The 23,070-nt window shown below is 42.1% G+C and overlaps 1 protein-coding gene across 3 annotated transcripts in view; it reads left to right on the forward strand.

Moving 5' to 3' along the window:
- The first annotated feature begins 1,285 nt into the window (after positions 1-1,285).
- The window catches only part of Pde5a (phosphodiesterase 5A), a 145,723-nt gene continuing 123,938 nt past the window's right edge, over positions 1,286-23,070 (forward strand). The window contains exons 1-2 of one of the 3 annotated variants that reach the window (XM_016010110.3): positions 1,286-1,656; positions 20,251-20,839. In XM_016010110.3, the coding sequence (XP_015865596.1) occupies positions 1,535-1,656; positions 20,251-20,839 (711 nt within the window). In that variant the 5' untranslated portion in view covers positions 1,286-1,534. Of the gene's footprint in view, positions 1,657-2,617; positions 2,962-15,084; positions 15,322-20,250; positions 20,840-23,070 lie in introns of those variants that run through there. The other 2 variants (XM_006991870.4, XM_042279824.2) reach the window with 2 other exon arrangements.

Consider the following 23,070-nt stretch of genomic DNA (forward strand, 5'->3'; position numbering starts at 1 on the left):
CTGCTAGTCCTGTGGGTGTAGATATGGAGGAGCAATTTATTAGGCGAAGATGACTGTCAACCGTAGGTCTGGAGGTAGGCCTGGAGGTGTGGAGATGGCAGAGCACAGAGAGAAGAGTGGGAGAGGGAAGGAGTGGCTTAACCTCAAAGGAAGCCTGGGAACCGAACCTCCACCTACAGAAGAGAAGGACCGACTCCGAACCGCTGGGGGCTCTCCAGCCCCAGAGTTAAGTTCAGTATGAACTGTGGAAGGGGACACAAACAGTCGACGCCCAATTTGTAGCCCTTATCCCAAGGGTTTTATTTTAAATTAAGTGACTTCCTGATGAGAGGAATGTGTAGATAGGAGGGGGGTGGTGTACAAAGAACACTCACAATGAGGGGGAAGTCCCTATTCTCCGAGCGTAATGAGTATTACAGTAATATATCAGGAAAGAACTGTCATTTTAAAATCTAATATAACTTATCACATATTGCTTTGATCACGGTGTTTTGTCACAGCCATAGAAACCTAAGACAACACTATTTTTGAGGTATTGATGCCAGTTAAATATAAATGAATAAATTTTAAATTAGGCTAATTGGGCGTCCTCGGTTGTAACATGGGTAACTAGTGTTAGTATTCTGTAGTCAGCATAATCGTGCAGAGGTATTCTTATTTTCAGAACTCACGGGCAAGGACAGGTGGTTATAACTTTTATGTCCTGTGCCCATCCCCAATCTTGCCCTTAAAAAAAAAAGGAGAGTCTTTGGTATAATGAGTCAATGACTCATTATATATGTACATTATATATAGTCACGACTGATACTACTAGCATTAAGGACGGGTGTGGTTTTGTTGGAAGTTACAGCATCCTACAGCTGCAGTTTTCTCCTAATCTTTTATGCCTCAGTTCTCTCCCTAGCCTCTGGGGTCCGTGGGAGGAGTGCTGGGAATCATTGTGAGGGCCCCTGTGAGGAAGATGGGTTCTGGGTCCTCTCTCCACCAGGAGCTGCTTCATGAAGAAAAGTAAGGTGAGACTGTCACTGCACTACTAAGAAAGAGGAAAAACGCCCAGTTTAACATTGTCTAGTGACTCATCCCTGCCTCCTTCCTTCTGGACTCGGGATGGGTCCTCAATGTGATCTTTCCTTTCCCAGAGTTGGACAAGGCAAACCCATCCACTGTCACCTTTGCAAACATAGGGACGCTGTCTCGGCCCACAGCGCACCCCAGCGGGCCGTCTGGATTCCTCCTAGTTTGGGCCACTTGGCTTCCGGAGAGCTCGCCAGTCAGTCCCGCGGCAGATGCAGAAAGCCGGTCTCCGAGGGACCCCAAGGAGGGCACTCGCCACCTGGGAACCTCGGGGACCTGGAGGGGCGGGGCAGGGCGGGCTGGGAGGCTGGCCCGCGTCTCTGCGGCTTTGCAGGAGGACTGCCGGCCTGAAGCAAGGCAAAAGGGGAGGGTCTCGAGCACAATCCCGCTCCTCCGAGAGAGGGACCCGGCCGGGTGGAAATCCTGCACCCGGGAGCCACCGAGACGCCCGGCACACAACATGGAACGAGCCGGCCCCAGCTCCGCGCGGCCGAAGCAGCAGCGGGACCAGGACTGGGTGGAAGCGTGGCTGGATGATCACCGGGACTTTACCGTCTCTTACTTTGTTAGGAAAGCCACCAGGTAAGAAGAGGAGCCACAAAGGACACGGCCAGGGACATGGAGCGTGACCTAGGGCTGATCTTTCTTCCCCATTGAATTTTCCCCTTGGTTCAACATTAAACAATCCCGGTTCCCAGGTCCTTTGCTTCCGAAGTAGCTTCTCGGTCCCAGTGCGAACTGGAGCCCTCGACTTAGAGCGAGCACCGTTGAAAACTGAGGCGTCGGTTTAGATACGACTTGCCCACGAAGTTAAAAACAAAGATGTATACCCGGCCCGGGAGCAAGATTACTTTCACGCACGCTCACGGGCCTTCCTCCAGGCCCCTCTACCCTCTCGGTTTCCCCCTAAACCGGTTTAGCAAAACCAAAACAAGCCAGAGCCCCCTTCCCAGCGGCTCCGGAAGCACCGCAGCGGGCGCGTCCCTGTGGCCGCGCTCCTCCCCTGCCCCTCCAGCTCTGACCCTGGCGGGGCGGGGAAGCCGGGGGTCCGGACCGGGCCACCGGGAAGCGGAGCAACAGCGTCCCTGGGGTCGCCCCAGGGAGGGCTATCGCCTTTGGCTCCCGATAGTCCCCTGATCATCCCGCCGCAGGCTGCAGCGCCGCAAGGAGGTTCTTCGAGGAGCTTTTGCTGCGCGCACACAAAGGGCGGGGGGTGTGGGGAGGGAGGCGGCTGGGGCGGACTCGGGGCTCCGGGGGCCCCGGGCACCCCAGAGGCCAGCTCTTCCTGGTCGTGAGCCAAGCGCCGGGAGGCCGCCGCGGAGGGCGGGGAGGAGGGAGCCCGTCCTCCCAGGAGCCGATCGCAAGCAGGGACAGTCGGGGCGCGCGCAGGCTGGAGAGTGGAACTGAGGGACGAGAGGGTGGAGCGGAGTGCGTGGCGGGCGGGTCCCCCAAAGCTCGAGGAGTCGCCTCGAAGCCCGCGCGCGCGCGCTTGCCTCCCGCGCGCCGACCTGGGCTGAACTAACCAGCTCTGCTTTGGAGAAGGGGCTGGAGCCCCGCCACCGGCGCCTTGGGGCAACGGCCGTCGAGCAGCTGGTGCTGGCCGCCCGAGCCGGGAGGGCGACTCTCGCCGGGCGGGGATGGTGGACGAGCCGGCGGGGACTCGCCTGTGCGCCGCCGCCACTCGGCCGGGCGCTGCCCGCCAGGGGGCGACGCCACGCGGGGTCCGCAGCCGGCGACCCGCAGCGAAGAGGCGGCGGGGGCCTTAGGGGAGCCAACCGGGCCCCCGGGGAGCTCCTCCGGCCCCCAGAGGCTCCCGAGTCCACCTTCCGAGGAGTTGGGAAACGAGCGTCCCACGTTTGCTATGTTGCCCTTTGGAGACAAAACGAGGTACTTCCTTCAACATCCCGCTGGCCACTTTGCCTGGGGAGGGGTGCGGAGTCGCCAGGGCTGGCGGTGGCACCCAGCACACCTGCCCCGGGGGATTAAGCCGCTGGGTAGATGGGCGGTGTGATTTTGTGTCTCTCCTTGCTTTCTTTCCGAGGTACTGTTTGGGGGTCAGTTTTCTCTTTTCCCACCGAGTCACCTCTGGAGAGGAGTTTGGGCGTTTTGCTCGGGAGCCTATCCTTTAATGGCTGAGCCATCTCTCCCGGTGAGCCCAGATAGGTTCTGAGTACCCAGCCCTCCTCTCATTTCCCCCGCGGATTGTGCCTTTCCCCTTCAAACTCGGAGCTTAGAGAGGTCAGATGATACCTCTGAAGGGAGAGCGGTTTCTTTTTAAAACGTTACTTGGATGTTTGAGCAGAGGCACCGAGGCAGACCATCTCGAGCTAGAATTATCGATTGCTGTGAACCAACCGTTTCCAAGGGTCACTAGCTACTCTGAGACCATCTGTCCCCGGTGTCCTTTCTCTTCACATTCTCACCCTCTGCTCCCTTTGAATTAGAGCACAGGAAATGGGGAGGGGCTAGAGAGCAGGGCTGAGTTTTAAAGAAGGCTTTGGAGGTGTCCTTTAGATAGGTTGTTGATAGCTGAAAGAATAAAGCAGCTTGTCTAAAAATACAACAAAAACGTCCCATTCTTTGTTTCCCCTCTCCACTTTGAAGACAAACTTTGGACGGCTTACTGCAGGTTTTTGACTAGTCCTAGGCGAGAAGACTATCAAAACAAAACGTTCCAAAAACCTTGGAAGTGTAGCAACATTGTTTTTAAAAGTATAGATAGTCATTCGATACATTTACTATTACTTTTTTCTCTCAAGTAGAATGCCATTAAAATCTAATTAACAATGCTAACTGTAAAATTTAGATAGTCTCAGACTCCAAAAGATTTTTTTTTTCTAGTTAGGGCATTTGGTGCATGTTCTCTCTCTCTCTCTCTCTCTCTCTCTCTCTCTCTCTGTGTGTGTACTGTGTATTCTTAAGAGTAAAACTTGAAAAATGAAAGTGTAAAATATTTTAAAGTTGCTTAGGCCTTCAGTTTTAGTCGTTCAGAAGGTTATTGGCGTGAAGAATAATACTCTAGGAATTTTTGTGTAGCCTGTGGGCATTCTTCATGGAATTGAAGTTTGGCTCTTTGCTGGTGATATTAGCTGAAGGCTTTTTAAATATACGAATAGGCAATTCAACACCAGTTGGTTATTCTTTATTGTTATTATTTTTTAAAAAGCCAGACTACTAGGGTTAATGATTTATTGTATACATTGTAACTTCACAGCACAGTTCCTTTTAAACTAGAAGGCGACATCATTTTGTTGTGCTTTGTAATTATAAAATATATGTGTATATGTAAACAGTGTATGTGATTCAGGTAATCCATGAAACAATAGTTCTAACAGAGAGGCCTGTGGAACACTGAAATGTTTAAAATCAATTTAGATTCATTTAGAATGCCTATCTGCGGCAGAAATCAGGCTTACTGATAGAAATGTTTCTGCATTTATTAACTGTGGTCACTTGACACAAATGTATAATATACACTCCTATCCCTAGACCTGATTGTCTGCATCTAAGCATGGTCCTGGAACATAATGAAAATTCTAGCATGCCTGATTTTTCAGACACCTGTTAATCTTGCTTGACCTTGATAGCAGTTATGCTGTCAAGGTTTTTGTTTTGTTTTGTTTTTTTTCTTAAAGTTATCTTCAAATACATAGCTACATGCTGTATGCATGCCTATATTCCCCAGCAAAAGAATGGAGGGGTGCCTTTTGGTCACAAACCATTTATATGAATTTGAGTGTGAAAGTTGAACAAGTTGTAACATAGTCTATTGGCATGAAAATTCACCATGTTTTTCTAGTAAACTGCTAGTGGGTGCCTCCCACCCTCACTACCTCAACAACTGGGATCCCTCCAGGCAGGACTGAGGCTTTAATGTGCAGACATTTACAGAGAAAGCCTCCTGGGTGCTAAACCCACTCGGCAGCCCTTGCTATTCCTGACAGCAGATTTCAGTAGTGTTACCTTTCATTAGTTGCTAATCAGGTCTATGATTGTGGGTGATGTTTTAAGTCCTTTAGTATTGAAGGGGTGAGATGGTTGAAATTTATTGCCTTGTTTGCCAGGCAAAAGCCTGAGAATATTTGGCATACAGTGGAAACAGGAGATTTAAGTGAGGACAAGTTTTATGGCAGGTCGGATCAAAGTCCAGAAACAGAAGTTTCACCAGCTCTTGTCGCCTCCCGTGACAGACTTGACACCACAGAGCTGTGCTGGCTTGGTCGTGTGTCTAGGTCCTGCATTTGGGATTCTTTGGGTCCTCTCCTTGACTTTTTGTGTCTGTTCTTTCTGGTGCAGTGGTGGGGATTAATTATGGCCTTCCGCATGCAAGGCAAGTGCTCTGCCAACTGAGCTACACGATACCCAGCACTCAAAATGGTTACTCTGAGATAAGGGCTCATTAAGCTGTCCTGTGGTTTTGAACTCACTATGTAGCCCAGGCTGAATCTACCTCAGCTTTCCAAATACTTAAATAGCTGGTGTTATGGGAATGGACCATGCATGATGCCTGGCTCTCATTTCGTTTCTAAAAGATGTAACATTTTTACTTGTAAGGTACATTCATTAACCTTAGATGGAGGATGTAAAATAAATATTGCTATCCTTTCTTAAAACTTACTGTTTCTGCAATTACATAGGAATAGAAACTGTTTCCCAGGGTTCAAACAAATATTGACTAAGCATATTTTTAAGGCAATGGTATTGAAAATAATAAATTCTTCAGAGCTTTTGCCCAGTCTGAGTGTGATTGTGTGTGTGTTTATCTGTTTATAGCAGTAATTCTCATTAAGTAACGGCCAATTTTCCTGTGTTGTCTTGTGTTCTATATGTCCATGTTGCGGTCTAGTCTCCTGGATACATTCTGATAGGCTTCAATTCTTCCTGCCTGGAAGAATCCCTAGAAGCCCCTGAGACAACAGCTATTTCCCGCTACCCTCTTCTCTGTAATGTTTTCATTTCAGAGTTCTATATCCTTCTTAGAGCCTACACTACATGATCAAGACTTGCAAAATTGTGTATGTTTTATGCACTATTAGTCGTAGATGGCTATCTTGAAATAAAATGACTTCCATGTTACAGTGTAAACTTAAATAAGCTTGTAAAGTTTATAGTTTTTGTTTTTCCAGTTTGTGATCTGAAAAATCTACAGGAACTGTCAATATTTTCATGACATCATGTCCACAGTATTTCAAGATTAGGAAACATTGGTGTTTCCCATGTTCTAGGCAACAAGATTTATTCTTTCATGGTGTTAGGGGTTGTATCTGTAAACTCAGTTCCATAGACAAGCTAGTGTCCTGACTGTGAGCTATGTATACAGTCAGCCCCAAGTTGCCTTTTAAATAGTTCCACCTACACAGGTGATCTCTGTTCTCTTACATCATGTCTTTTCAGATAAACTTTAAAAAACTGTATAAAGTTGCTCACTCACCCCTTCTCAGTGGCAAGCAATGTGTTTTACTAAGATGCACTCTTTCCATTGTATTTGTAAGCACAGATTACAGCTTTGCTCACATTGCCTTGGATGTTTTAATAATGCTCCAGAATGACTTCCTTTGTAATGGAAAGGACTAAACAGAACGGGGTAGTATTTATTTGCTTCTAGCCCAAGCATAATTTATTAAACTTTCAATTGTGGTTTTTGAGTTACATTTGTTTTTGTTGTTGTTTTCCGAGCTGAATGTAGGAAAAAAGCCTCTTCCTAGGATGAAAAATTCCTTAGTAAGCCGTGGGACAATTAAATAAATCAGTGAGTTGATTGGTCATTCAGAGTTGAAGATGCTTAATTGCTGAAGTTAGTGTGCAGAGGAGCTGTGGACTTGACAAGACTTCCTGTAACGTTAGTTTGGAGGCACAGATGTGGGTCCAGGCCGACTGGTGTTTCAGACATCAGTATGACTGGGGAGCAACTTTGATGCCAGGTTCTCAGGAGTAAGTGCCTGTGAGCTGCATACGTAGGATTAAAACCAGAGCGTCTCTCCACGTGCGTGACTCCTTCATTTGATATTTAGCTCTATAATCTTATTTGCTGGCTTTTCATTCTCATTTTGCTTTAAATTGTATCATTATTTATTTATTTACTTCTTTATTTTTACAATGTAAGGACTTTATTCATTTTCAATGAATGGTAGAACTTGCAATTATTTCCAATCAAATATTTAAGGTAGGCAAAACAAATTGAATGTTAAGTTTCTAAGAATCATGTTGACGAATAGACAAATATCCTAGAAAATGTTTGAAAATCTTAAAAAAAAATATGTCCGTTTCTCTGGGTTTGAGTTTGTAATGAACATACTGTTTGAATTCTTTTTTTTTCTTTTTTCTTTTTCTTTTTCTGAGACAGGGTTTCTCTGTGGAGCCCTGGCTGTCCTGGAACTCAGTCTGTAGACCAAGCTGGCTTAGAACTCAGAGCTCAGAGATCTGCTTGCCTCTGTCTCCCTGCTGGAACTAAAGGTGTGCACCACCATTGCTCAGCTTTTTTTTTTCTTTCTGTTCCCCCTTCTCCTTCTTTTTCTTTTTTCCCCTTGGAATTATTATGTGCCATTCTTATTATATTCTTTATTTGGGAGAAGGAAGGATTGTCGTTTTTTATAAAATGACTTCTCTGAATAGAGAAGTGTATGTGTTCTTTGGGGAGGTGTGTGGGGGTGTGCTTAAGCTTTGGAGGAAAATGACTGTCATTTGCTATTTTAATAATAACATATATATATATATATATATGCATATATAGTCACCATCTATATTCTCTGTTGAATTCCTATGTAAGAAAATATCCTAATCCTTTGAACTAATAAAATAATTAAACCCTCAGATACACACACAGAGGGATTGGGGGGGGGCGGAGAATGAACTTTATAGTTATGTAATTCAATGTCTTAAATTTAAGCAATATACCCTTGAGTTCAATCCCCAGCATAAATCAAACAAAAGATAAAACAAAACCCCACCCCTGTTAAATAAAGGCTTTCTTTCTGATGTCCGGTAAAACAGTTAGGGAGCTTTTGTTCATAAATGACCAAACCCTCCCTGACCCCATATAAAAATGACTGTCAATTGGAATGCCCAGGGATGGGATCAGTGGTGAGTTTACCTGATCAGACAATCTTGTTAAGACTCTCTCTGTTCATGTGCCTGTCTATCTTTCCTCTCCCACTTATCTGTCTTTTGGCCTTGAACTTCAGCTTTATTTTCCTGCATGCTTTCTTCGTGTGCTGGCAAAATTCTTCTCTGATGAGTCTTAAACGTCTGCTGTGAAAGGGGCACCTTCTTGGTCTTTCTGTACTCCCCACACTACTTCATTCACCCATACTGGGATCATTTGCTGTCTCTGGACTAATCCAAGGGGGTAGAGACGTCTGACTACTTTAGTAGGGCAGGGAGCCGCACGGTCTGCCTGTTCCTTTATGGACAGGGTTGGGGGGAGGGGAGGACAGAGGTAAGGGGATTGTCAGAGCACTGTGGACAGACCCAGTACGCCAGGTGCCATATCTGGCGTTGACTCCCCCGCGCCTTTTTCTTTTAGACAGAGCCTCACCCTGTGCTGCGGTTTGTTCTAGAACTCTCTACGTAGCTTCAGATTCCCCATCACCTTCCTGTTTCAGCCTTCTGAGCACTGGGATCATAGGTCTGAGTTACCACTACATCCATGGTTTAGTTCTTTTCATTTCAATATGGAGCTGAATATGGAACTCTTAAAAGTAAAACAAACTCAATATAAATAGATATAATTTAATTGTAGTTACAACGTTTATGCAACTGCAATCCTGAATTGTATTTGTATTGCATTTTGTATACTGTAATTCTGAGTTAATTATGGACAGAATGATAAAACTACAATCAAATGCAAATGGGCAGCACTTATTCAATGCCCCTTGCAGAGTCATTCCGGCCCCAACTGTCGGTGAGCAGCACAACGCGGCCATCAGGCCTTTTCCATGTGGCCTCACCACAGCTCACTTCTTCCACTGGCGCTTGGAACATTCATGCACCTTTTAGTCCTATAGCACACACACTCACTTTTGGATTTCTGTTCTCATGTGGGACGAAAGTCTGATTGCATATTAAATTTACTTTCCATTAAAACTGAAGGGCAATTCTTGGTAAATAAGTTGGTGATTCCAATCATTTATGACATACTTCTTTCACATTTTTATGTTTTAATTATGGTCCTTTGAAAATACCAAACTAAAGAACTTTTATAGAAATTCACAGTTCTTCAAAATATACCTGCATTGAGCTCTTAAGATTTGGGGTTGATAAATGTCCACTTAACGGCGTTTCTCCTCTTTTGAAACTGCAAACCAATCATTATACTTATTTAGCGGGTAGGTTTCAGTTCCCAAGCTTTCTTTCAGATTTTAGGTTTTCATTTAAGTGATATCATTCCTACATGCAAATAAGAATGCCAGGAAAAATACAAACCAGAGTGACCCTCCCAACTTGGAAGTCCTGAGCATCAGACTGCAGAAAGCGTTTCTGCATTCTCTCTGCATCTGGTCTCGGTAAGTTTCTCCCAGAGGAGAACACTTGGGAACCGAAGAACTTTAGGGAGCATGCTTGTTTCGTTGACATGTCGAACCCAAGCGAAGCATGGGTTGTCAGGGTAGAGGTTATGGAGGGTGTGCTGGGCCTCAAATCTCCTGTGTCCTTTACCGTCCTTAGAGCCAGCTAATCTTTGATTCACTTAAAGTGTTTCCCAAAAGTATAGGCTGGGATTTGACTGGGATGTGTTTTGCTCTGAGACACTATCTGTCAAATTGCAGGATGAATTACATCCTCAGGCCCCAGGCATTTGATGCCAGAAGTCTTTCTAATGCCAAGAATACCCCCAAGATTGTGAAATCAAATCTGTTCCCACACATTTCCAGATTTCCCCCGAGGACTGGCACCACTACTCAGTTTGGAGCCACTGTTTTAAACCCTTTGAAATGTGTTTCTGTTTGTGGGAATTGGGAGCCTTACATGTGACAAGTTTAGGTGTCAATTCCTAATCCATCTTTCTGAGAGAACATACTCTAGGTATGATGTTTACGGACTTGATGGACTTAGAGAGTTCTCAAGACAGTTAAAGGAGAGCATGTGTGTTCCCTGTGGTTTTTCTTAGTACTGTTTTGCTTTGTTTTCCTAGTTTATAATTTTCACATTGAGAATTAATAACACTAAAACTTGATCATAAACATCGATAGTCATTCCCTTTTTTTCCTGACAAATAGGAATCAGAACAACACAACAGCAGTTTAAAAAAGCCTCAAGTGTCCTTCATTATTAGATGGCTTTTTATTAATGGTTTGAAGGAGCTTTATTTGGGATTGTGTAAGGCTCTAACAAGGTGGTAACTGGAGTAGGAGTTAGGCCCTCAGGTTTTGCTCCCAGCTTTGCTGTTGATGAAGACTGGAGCTGTGAGGGCCAGGGCCAGGGCCAGGCCCCGGGTCACAGGTGAGCTTCAACAGGCTCCTCCAGCTCTAAGAGTTCTTGCTTCTCAGGAGAACACAGCATCAGTTTCTCAAGTTAAACAATTTCATTCTTGCATTTTTCCAAACTTGAGTAGTGGATCCAGGTCAAATTATGCAAACACTGTAACTAAAACTGTATAAAATAAGGATCTAAGAGCAGGAAAAATAGCCAACATTATTTTTATGGGAGTTATTTTTGTGTTTTTTTCCTACAAATAATTTTAGGAGACTTTTATACAATCATTCTTTCCAGTCAGAGGATTTAGTAGGCTCTTTCTAATTCAGGTACTTATGATTAATTGATACAACTGGTGGATAAAAACATTAAAAAGAACAAAAATATGACATTTTAATAGTATAATTATAAACATGAACATGTACTTGAGTGCTGTGGATTAGTCACACCTGCAAATTTTTCCTTTGTTTTGCTTGAGGTACCCTGGAAAAGCTCTTTCAAAAGTTATTACTCAAGGGACTGTTCCATGGGTATCCTTGAGGTCCAGGGGTGGTAACAACCTACTTTTAGTATTTCCCTTCAGTTGGATAAGAAGTCAAATGAAAGGAAAAACAAAAAAGAAGTAAAATGGCCAACTTTTATATCCAAATGGCCTGTAACATTTTTATTAAGTTTTAAAAATACGTTCAGGTATAGAATTACCACATTATAGAATATTGATTGCTATGGTTTAATTATTGTATATTTTCTAATATATACGGCTAAATAAGTTTATCCTTTTAGTAGTAATAGAAAAATAAGTTCATTTTTTTGTAATTGTTTTTCACAATTAAATATTTAGCTCATAATCTTTATGTATGGTTCAGAAAATTAAGTCATATATGGGTGTCATTATTGATGTGGAGGATCCATTTTTTAAATTTTAATTTGAAAAATATGTTGAAACAGTTTTCTTTTTCTTCATATTAAGAGTTGTAAAAATGGAGCTTTTACATTTATTTTGTGTGTGTGTGTGTGTGTGTGTGTGTGTGTGTGTGTATACAAGTGTACCACAATAAGTTTTGGAGGTCAGAGGTCAAATTGTGGGAGTTGTTTCTTTCCATCATATGTGTTCCAGGGATCAAAGTTAGGTGCTCATTCTGGGAGGCAGATCCCTTTACCTGATGAGCCATTTGCCTGCCCCAAATGGAGTTTTGAAATTAAGTGCCTAATAGGAAGTAATGAAGGGCTGGACATGATGGCACATACCTGTAATCCTATGGGAAGCTAAGACTAAGAAGTTCTTAGGTTCAAGTCCAGCCTTGATGACTTCTAAAATAAAACAGAATAAAGGAAGAGACAACAGTTATTATTCTGTTTAAGTAAATTGAATAAATTCTCTTTATTTTAAAAAATCAGTTGATAAAAAATGAATACTACATTTAGTGTTCAACTAATTAAGTCATCAGTGTATGCACATTGAATTATTTAGTTTTCTGGACTGTGTGAGGTAAATAATATCTTATTGTACAGTGAGAGCAAATAATGTACCTAATGTCAGTTCTTTGACAGAGCTGGTATGGGTTTGAGTCCTGAGTCTATGTGACCAGAGCCCCTTAAATACCATGTTCACTGAAGTTCATTTTTAGTCTTCATGGAAGAAAAACCAAAGCTTACAGATTTAATGTCATGGGGAATCTAACTCAAGAACAGGTGTTTATCTTACCCTCTCTTAGTATACAAGCACATTAAATAATGGGGTGTCTTTGCTAATGTGAATTTAGTTTTCATATATAATTTTAATGTAAAAAGCCTCTAATGACATTTTTTTTTTAAAGTGGCTGAAAATTTAGTTTTTAGGCTACTGCATTAGATCTCAATTCTAGGACAAAATTACCCTAAGAATGAGGCTGGAGCAGTGACAGCATTTGGTGTTCTTAGAGAGGGCTGGGGTTCAGTTCCCAGCATCCACATGAGGTGGCTCACAACTATTGGTAACTCCAGTTCCAAAGGATCCAATGCACTCTTCTGGCTGCCATGTACACCTGAATGCATGTGGTGCATGCATATACTCAGGTACGCATGCCTATAAAATAAAAAAAAAATCTTTTAAAAGTACACAAAGTGAAGCATATTTTCAATTAAAAAATTCTTTAAGAATATTTGTTTTGGGGATTGGAGAGATGGTTCAGCAGTTAAGAGCACTGGGTGTTCTTCCAGAGGTCCTGAGTTCAATTCCCAGCACATGGTGGCTCACAACCATTTGTAATGAGATCTGATTCTTTCTTCTGGCTTGCAGGAGTGAGTACATGCAGACACAGCACTCATATACATAAATAATCAAATCTTTAAAGAAATAACAATTATTTGGAAAAAAGGGTAAGATACATTGAATTAGATGCTTTGCAAGCAGGTTTTATCTATATTTTTAACTTAAGAGAGTCATTAGGTTTATATTACAATTTTGCTTTGCCTTGTAAAGTTTTCTGTTTCCTTATATTTCTAGCTTTCAAGAAATATCCTATAAAATGTAGACAAAATATTTCGTTTATCCCCGTTAAGATATCTAGATTACTTAGTAGGCATTGGAAGCCGTTTAAGCAGTTTGACTTTGATAGAAAGTGATATTACTGCTACATAGAGCAACTTACAGACACAGCTCTCTCTCTCTCTCTCTCTCTCTCTCTCTCTCTCTCTCTCTCTCTCTCTCTCTCTCTCTCTCTCTGTGTGTGTGTGTGTGTGTGGTGTATTCTCCTTGGTAGCTAATCACATTTGAAATGCGTGAGATTTTGCTTCCCTGTGTCCTATCAATAAATTAGGCCCAATGCTCAGTGGTAGATGGCCAACACAAAGTGAACTCAGTGGTATTTTTATCTCACAGTCCTAGCTTTTTTAAAAAATCTTTCATATCTTTTTCTTATATATTATGGTTTCTAGTTTTGTTTTTATTGGGATCTCAGCACCTGTATATATTTCTTGTGCTTTTTTTGGTCTTATTCTGATTTGTTTGTTTTCATATATTATTATTATTGCTGTTGTTGTTAATATTGGTGCCTGTTTGTATTCTAATGAGAGAGATAAAGGAAAGGTGTGGATTTGGATGGATGGGGAGTGGGGAAGATCAGGGGGAGGGGAAACTGTGACCAGAATATATTGTGTGAAGAAATATCTATCTTTAATAAAACATGAAAAAATACCTGTGACTAGTAGGAGCTATAACCTGTGTAGTTAAATGAAAAACCCAAACTACAAATTCTAAGTTTAAAATAATCTGCAATGAAAATGAGAAGTTTTAGTTTTAACACCATGTGTGCTATATAATTTTTCATTTAAAAAAGTATTACTAATCTGTAAAAACTTAAGAGGGGATAAGTCAAGGCACACTCAACCTGTAAAATTAAAAACTTTTATTCATTTGAGCCAGGGTCTCATTATTCTCACAGCGGCCTTGACCTCATGGTGTCACCAAAGATGTCCTTGAACTTCTGATCCTTCTGCCTCTCCCCCTAGGGAGTTGGGATGACAGACATGGGCCCTAGAACTTGGTTTTATGCAGTTGCTGGGGATTCATGAATGTCAGGCGTGCTGGTTGGTTTTATGGTAATTTGACACAAGCTAGAATTATTTTAGAAATTTTAGAAAAAAATTCCCCATCCGATTGGCCCGTGAGCAAGCCTGTGGATTACTTGATTGGTGATTGATGTGGGAGGGGTCAGCTCAGTGTGGGCGGGGCCATCCCTGGGCTGGTGGTCCTGGGTGCTCTAAAGAAAGCAGGCTGAGCAAGTGATGGAGAGCAAGCCTGTAAGCCGCACCCCTTCACTGCTTCTCCCTCCGGGTTCCTGCCTCCGGGTTCCTGCCCTGACTTCCCTCAGTGATAGACTCTTAACCTGGAATTGTAAGTGAAAATAACCCTTCCCTCCTCAAGTTACTTTTGGTCATGGTGTTTTTTCACAGCAGTAGTAACCCTAACTAAGACGGAGGCAACACTACCAACTGAGTCATATTTCTAGCCCCAAACTTAATTTTATTTAAAGGTTCTTTAGAAAGTATTACTGGTTTGGCCCCATTTGTTCAATTGTTAATTGAATCTGTCATCCTTGTTTTTAAATGGAAGCATACGGGGTGTGTAAAATGAAATGTGTGGCTTTTTATTTCTGCTTGTGTGTAATTTTAGCCATTAAAGTTACTGTAAAAACTCATGACACCTCACCTCCTAGTCATCTCCCTGCATCCCTTTGAACCTTCTGTAACCACCAGTCAGTTGATCCATCCTTCTGTGTATTCTAAGACCCAAGCCTCAGATACTGGAGAGCACTGCACCTGCCAGAGCTTGGTTAGCTGTGAACTTGGGGACGTGCCCCTCAGCTCTCCATCCACACAGCAACAACCTCATGAAATGTAGCACAGTGAAGTCTCATGAATCAAAATGTCTCAAAGGCACTGACTGTTATGTTAAATCACTGCACGAACATTTAGAGGTGCCAAGCATGTTCCCTAGATAATATACTTCCAATTAGACGTTTGGTCTGAAAATAGTTGAGATTTAAGACTTAAGTTAACACAGGAACTCACGGCTTGCTGGTAATAACTTCCGTTTGATTTAATTTCTCCTCACCTAACTAGTATGGATCCTCTGGTGTTTCCTGTACTTGGCATGTGCCTCCTGAGCCCAAACACTGTAGACAAGTTTGAAGACACAAGCAGTATTTACCATTCATGTTACCCGAGAGTAGTCGCTGCCAGCAATGATGTTGAGTCCTTCCAGGTTTTCTTCAGTTATTTTAAGACATACTGTAAAAGCTGGAAAACAAAATAAATTCTCCCACTTGAAATGGATATACAATGCAGCTCACTTATGAGGTAAGAATTTCTTTGTGTAATAAAATAAGTGAGTGACTGGACAATAATTTAGTGAAGAGAGGGAGCGATGTGGATGGGATGTTCACATGAGGATTTTGGGCATCAATTTTCATTGCATTTTTCTTGGCTAGCTTTCTTTTAGGTATTTGTCTTTTTATTAACAGCCTCGTAAAAGTTAAAACCAACTAAAAGACTTCAAGCCTTGTGCTTGCTGACTGCTCTCAGGTTCAAAGGGCAGTTTGTAAAGACAGGCTTGTGTATTATTAATTATTAGTGCTTATAGCAAATAGTAAAAACAAAGAGTTTAAAAAAGGGGGGATTTTTTGTTCCCTTTGCCCTAGATGTTTATTATGTAATTTAAACCCTACTTCAAAAAGAAAACAAAAACAAAACCAAAAAATTCAAATAGAAACGCTCTGTAAAGGACAGCACTTGACGTGCCCGTTTTGGCCATGGCCCCGAGTGTCCATGATGGATGCAGCTGGCAGGTACCAAGCCATACCTGTTCCTCCACCTATTCTGTCCTTTTGTAATTGGCTGGGCTTTATGAAGCTCTTTTCCTGATTTCCTCATCTCCATTAGCATGGCACTAGGGACCCAGGAGATATAAAATCTTAGATTCGGTGATCTTACATCCCCTGTACTTCCTCCGCTTACATTTAATTTTAACTTTAAGAGAAGAGGTTATGGACTGCTTGCACATACAAGTGTAATCTCACTTGCCCATCCACCCTGTGTCAAGGGTGAAGGACTCAGGAGAATTTCCTCCTGTTTAAAAGCGAAGAAGTTGAGGAGCACAAAGAGGTTCGATTGTGAGACCCAAGACCATCATCTCCCGGCCACAGGATAACACAGACTATTGTGGGGTCTTACCTTGTCAACACAGCAGCGGTTGTTACCACTACACAACTCGACCTCCAGAGTCCTGGGAGCACTGACTATTGAAAGCTGAGCCCTAATGCGATGTCTAGATCATCTCCTCCAAGGCTCAGGGGCAGAAGAATGTAAGGGGTGGAGGAGGGGAGAGGTGTTGTGGAATGCTTCTTTTTGGATGTGGCATGCCTCTTACACTCAGCTTCACAGGACTGTTAGGGAAGAGGGAAGGATTCATGAAGCCCCATCCTTCCCTGAGGTTGCCGATGATGTAGTTGATGCTTATCTGAAGAGGGAAGAGATGTTTTCCTCAGTAGTATAACCACTGGTGAGGTGCCCATGCTCCCATAAACAACTCCTCACTCAAGCTTCTCTAAGCAATGCTAATTCAACTCAGTGGGCCACAGAGAAGGGTGGGGGGCGAGGGGGTCTATACCTGTCAAGGGAAGAGGGACTGACGGCCTAGGAAGAGAAAGGGATTAGCAAGAGTGAGAAGAAGACCAGGAAGGGTTAGGAAGGGGGTAAACATCAAAATACATTATAAGATTTATGAATGTCATAATGAAGCCCCTCGTATATAATTAATATGCGCTGATAAAAACCCTTTACAAAGCACTAAGCTGACCACTAGAGAAACTGTAGTGTTTCAGCTTTACCTCCCATGTCAGCCCTGTGTCTGACCTCTGTGGTGCTGAGGTTGGAGCTGGAGTCATCCCCTTCATGCTCCTTCTGTACTTTTGACCTTTTACTTCATCGAAGATAGTCATGCGTCTTCTACTCTGTGCAAAGAAGATGAGGGTGGGCTGGGCTGGAGAGACGGCTCAGAAGTTAAGAGCATTGGCTGCGCTTTCAGAGGATCCAGGTTCGATTTCCAGCACCCATATTGTGGCTCACAACGGTCTGTAATTCCAGTTCCTGAGGACCCGGCATCTTCTGGCCTCCACGGGTGCACAGACATATATGCAGACAGAACACCCATACAAATAAAATAAACTGAAAACAGAGATTGGAATAGTTGGTTTGTGTTTTATGGATGATGCAATTGAAACTCAAAAGAAGAAAATTACTTATCATTGCTCACATCCTGTTAGTAACAAATGCTAAGATTAGAACTCAGAATTGGAAGCTGAAAACTTATAATCCCCCAAATTTTTAGCAATTAACATTTCCCCTCTTAGAAGAATGTTTCAGTTTGGGGGTTGGTACCCCCTGTGGAATACATAATAAATGTAGTTTTGAAAGAAAACAAGAAAGCTTGGTTAAAATAGGAATGTTATGCTCTGGTTTTACCATGACTAGTCCAAGGACTTTGAAAAGGTCTAGTTATCAGAAATAGAATCAGTGTGGTTGCCTTTTGTGTGCCTTTAAGTGATAAAATTAGTAACCTGGCAGCCTGACAACTCAATGGTATGCTACATAAAATTTACTTTATCTGTTCATCACCAATTTCAGGAAAACAAAATGACTGGAGTGGCCAGATGAAATACAGGGCACCAGTTAAATTTAAATTTAAAATACCACTTACAATAAATTTATTATTTATTTTTATTTTTTATTTTCCACAAACCCAATATTTCCTGAGTGCCCTGCATTTTTTTCTGTTACAGTCTAAACCCTGATAATGACTATTCTTTCAAGTATACTCATTATATATTCTTTTCAGTTCAGTGCTTTTGATTTATAAAATATGGCCTGTTTCCAGAGAAATATAGACATGATGGGATTTCATTAGATTTTTTTAAGGACCCTTTTCCTTTGGGTTCTCTGAGTTCATATTTTTTAATATATTTATAGTGTGGCATCAGTTATGATACAATGTAGAGGATTAGAGAATGTGTTATCATGAGTGATCATATTCTTTCTGTGCCTTCGCTGTTTAAATTTGGTTTTGACTTTCAAATCTGCTCAAATTAACGAGATGCCTTCTTCATGACAGGCAGTGATGGATACAGCAGAGAAGTCTATGTTCTCCTACATTACAGCGCCAAGAATAGGAGACCTGGATGTACCACTAGATCACAAAATAGATTTGGTTCAGACACTTATATTACTTTCATAGTTTAGAAAGTAAGATTGTTAATATCTTCCTCACAAGGTTTAAAGAAAATGATACTTTGTTGTTTGAGACAGGGTTTCTCTGTGAAACCCTAGCTGTCTTGAAACTTGTAGACCAGGCTGGCCTCCAACTCACAGAGATTCACCTCTGCCTCCTGAGTGCTGGGACTAAAGGCATGCACTATCATGCCTGGCTGATACTTTTTAAAATAAAAGTAATTGACTATTTCTCAAAATCCCCTAGCATCAAGGAAGAGATAGAAAAGGAGATACACAATCCTCGGCTGTAGAAGTGACTTACCTTGCTGTCACTACCCTCCAGGTCTGGCTTCAGTGACCCACAACCTATTACCTCAGCACTGTGAAGCTGAGGCAAGAGAACCAAGAGTTCAAGGCCAGTGTGTGTACAGAGTGAGATGGCTGTTTGAAAAATCAAAATAGTTGATCTTCTATCCAAAATTCTATCTTGAATTCTACATAATATATATATATATATATATATATATATATATATATATATATATATAAAGTTAAATATATAAATTTGTTTTCATTGCAGTACCTTAGACATATCCAAATAAAGGGTTGTGAAAAATAAAATGTCATTAATGGCCCCATGGTGGTTTGAAAGAGATTGACCCCATGGGGTTGCACATTTGAATATCTGGTCCCAGTTGGTGGACCTGTTGGGAAAGGATTAGGAGGATTGTTTAAAGAGGTGTGTCATTAATGAGGTCAGGCTTTGAGGTTTCAGAAGATCAGGCATCATTCCCAGTGTGCCTTTCTGCCTCCAACTTGCGGATCAGGATGTGAGCTCTCAGGTGTTTCTATTGCTCGACCATCATGGATGCTAACCCTCTGAAACCATAAGCTGCACATTAAATGCCTTCTTTTATAAGTTGGCTTGGTCATGGTCTTTTACCACAGCAATAGAAAAGTAACGAAGAGAATAGTTGATACCAGGATGTGGACTGTTGCTTCGATAGGCCTGACTACAGTGTGTTTTTGGAGGAATGTGGAATACTTTGGGACTTTGGACTAGGAAAGCATTTGGTTGCTGTAAGCAAGGCTGAATGGGCTATCTTAGGATTTGGAAGACAGTAGTACTGAGAGCAATGTGGATTGTGTAGGCCCAGCTCAAGAGGTTTCAGAGAGGAACAATATTAGCAACTGGACCTCAAAGCATTCTTGTGATATTTTGGCAGGGAATGTGGCTACATCCTAACTTTGTCCTACAAATCTGCCTGAGGAAAAATTGGAAAGTATTTATTTCCTTGGTGGAGGAGATTTCAAGACAGCTTAATGTTGACTCTGTTGCATGGTTATTAGTAATCACTGTTATGCAGGTCTTCAGTGAAAAAGAACAAGCAGGAAAAAATGCAAAATATACAGTTTGAAGAGAAGCATAAGACCAGAAAATTTAATGTTGGAGTCAAGGCTTGTACTGAAAGAGATGAGAAAATTAAAGAAAGACCTGATTCAAAGTGGAATAAAGGGAGGAGGGCCCTGAGGGCAAGACCCCATTAGCTAAACTTCCAAGGAATTTTCTATTTCTAAAAGGACACAAAAATAAAGCTGCGAAGAGCCCAAGGTCTGATACACACTAATGACACACTAATGACACACTCTAGCACTGAGCCCCAGTCCCAGGTGAAGATTATTTATATTAGTGCGCAAACTACTGTTAATGTCAGTCTAGTGTCCCTTGGTTGCTATGCTGTGTATAGCCAGTCATCTGCTGGAATTAGAATGCTGCTTGTCTTTGTTACAGCAGATAGAATTGCAGTCAAATACCCTTGTATTTCCTTTGGCACGTGGTAAAGGAACTTTCTTTCTTACAGAGAGAAATTGCCATCCACAGAGATGTTCTTATATATATAAGAACAATCTGGAAAGATTGGAGAGCGACTACACTGTGCATTGACAGGATTTTTGGAAGCTTTAGGAGGTAGTACTATTTTTCCTCAAATATCTAACCTGTCTACATGTTTCATTCTGCAGAGAAATGGTGAACGCATGGTTTTCAGAGAGAGTTCACACCATCCCAGTATGCAAGGAAGGCATCCGAGCCCACAGCGAGTCTTGCTCCTGCCCTTCGCAGCCAAGTCCTCATGCAGAGACCACCACCCCTGCAGCCCCAGCCAGAAAAATCTCTGCCTCAGAATTCGACCGGCCTCTTAGACCCATTGTTGTCAAGGATTCCGAGGGAACTGTGAGCTTTCTCTCCGACTCAGGAAAAAAGGAACAGATGCCACTAACCCCCCCAAGATTTGATAGTAGTGAAGGGGACCAGTGCTCCAGACTCTTGGAATTAGTAAAAGATATTTCCAGTCACTTGGATGTCACAGCCTTATGTCACAAAATTTTCTTGCATATCCATGGACTCATCTCCGCCGATCGCTATTCCCTATTCCTTGTCTGTGAGGACAGCTCCAAAGACAAATTTCTGGTCAGCCGCCTCTTTGATGTCGCTGAAGGTTCGACCCTGGAGGAAGCTTCCAATAACTGTATCCGCCTGGAGTGGAACAAAGGCATTGTGGGACATGTGGCAGCTTTTGGCGAGCCCTTGAATATCAAAGATGCCTATGAGGTAAATAGAGGTCCATAGAACATCAAACAATGATTGTGAGTGAATGGCGGGAACGTGGGAAATGGAGGTGTAATAATTTGCATAGTTATTTAAAACTGGAATGTAGCCAGGGCTGCAGCTCAGGGGTGGCATGCTTGTTGTGCAGAGTGTTGGACTGGATCTCCAGCCTCAGGGGGTTCGGGAGATTAAAAACAAAAACAAAAACAAAACTCAGGGCCTGATAAACTGACAGCTTATCGATGCCAGTTTTTCTTCCCTAGTACTTCAGTACTAGTCAGGGCCCAAGGGAAGTGTTTTCTTTTTCCATTTACTATAATGTAAGCAGATCCATGTCACAGTGCACTCTGATGATTCTAGCTATTTCTATATGAACTTCGTGATTTTGAACTGGGATTCTAAAACGACAGGTCCAAAACCTGTCAAAATAAATGTCACCTTCTTCTTTCACTCAGGAAGCAGTGGAGAAGTCACTCCCATCTTCTGAGAGCCCCGGTGACACTGGAGCGTGGTTTTCTTTGTTTCCGTCCTTGCTTGTCTTTTTCCGCTCTTTCTTGGGTGCCCTTGGGGCTCACACTCAGCTGCAGATAGGTGATGAGCGCGGGAGAGCTGGGTATCGCTCAGCTTTTAGTGGTAAGGCTTTGTTTGCAAAGATACTAGGGAACTTTATATTTGCACATCACTGACTTTGGAAGTATTGTCAATACCTAGTCTCATTCTTCTATTTTCTTTAAATTTATAAAACTTTATTACAATGAACTTACAAATAAAAATATCATGCAGCTAGATGAACATAATCACTCACACTAACACTTGGCAAGTCCAAAACTTTATATATCTAATGAATAAATACTATTCAATTAGAATAACCGTTCTGAAACCGTGGAGCTTAGGTTTTTTATTTTCACTATCCATTATTTTTATGCACTTATCCACAACAAATTGCTTTACATCCTTTACCTCAGTCCTGTCCTTCATCATTAATATTACTATTTTCTTCTTTCCTCTAAATGTTCCCACACGTATATTTGTTTACATACATAATGTATACATTGTAGGTTAGGATCCACGTATGAAGGAGAACATGTTTTTTTTTTTTTTTTTTTCTGAGCTTGGATGACTTTGTAAATATTATGCATTCTATGTCCATTTTCCTATAATTTTTTTTGTTTCACTGTTTAGTAGAACTAGTTAGTATTTTATATAGTCACTAGATTTTCATTGTCTATCTGGTGATGGGCATCTCGGCTGGTTCTGTTTTCTTGCTATAGTAATAGAGCAACAATAAACATGTACAAACATTTCTATGATAGGGTATGGGGTGCTCTAGGCCAGTGCCCAGGAGTGAGATAGTTGGGTCATATGGCATTTCTATTTGTTTTTTAAATTTTTTGGGGAACCTCCAGTTTATTTTCATAATGACTATAATAATGTGTACCCCACCAACAGTGAGTAAGGTTTCTCTTCTCCAACTCCTCCAACATTTGTCAGATTTCTTTTCTCCATTTTTTTTTTTTTTTGGTTTTTCGAGACAGGGTTTCTCTGTGTAGCTTTGCGCCTCTCCTGGAGCTCACTTGGTAGCCCAGGCTGGCCTCGAACTCACAGAGATTCGCCTGGCTCTGCCTCCCGAGTGCTGGGATTAAAGGCGTGTGCCACCAACGCCCGGCATCTTTTCTCCATTTTTAAGATTTATAAAACATTTATTTTATGTGGATGAGTGTTTTATCGGCATGAAAGTATGTACACTGTGAGCATTCCTGGTGCCTGTGGAGGCCAAAAAAAGGGTGCTGGATTCCCTGGAATTCAAGGTACTGACCATGTGGATGCTGGGAAGCAAACCTGGTTCCTGGGAAAGAGCAGGAAGTGCTCTTTACTTCTGAGGCCATCGCTCCAGTACCTGTCATCAGATTTCTTAATAATAGCCACTCTGAAAGAGTGAGGTGGTATCTCAAAGTATTTTAAATTTGCATTTATCTAATGACTAGGGATGTTGAACACTTTAAAACAGTTGTCTATTTGTTTCCTTTTTTTGGAAATGGTCTATTCTGCTCAGTAGCCCAATTCTTAATTGGCCGTTCTATTTCTTTGATACCAAATTTCTGCAGTTCTGCATACATTCTGGTTATTAGCCTCTTGTCCGGAAATGGAAAAGATTTTCTCCCATTCTCTGGCTGTCAATGTGCTCTGCTGGTAATTTCCTTACTTAGGCGGAAACTTGAATTTCACGGAGTCCC

This window comes from Peromyscus maniculatus, chromosome 6 (genome assembly GCF_049852395.1).
Source record: "Peromyscus maniculatus bairdii isolate BWxNUB_F1_BW_parent chromosome 6, HU_Pman_BW_mat_3.1, whole genome shotgun sequence".
Classification (NCBI taxonomy): Eukaryota; Metazoa; Chordata; class Mammalia; order Rodentia; family Cricetidae; genus Peromyscus; species Peromyscus maniculatus.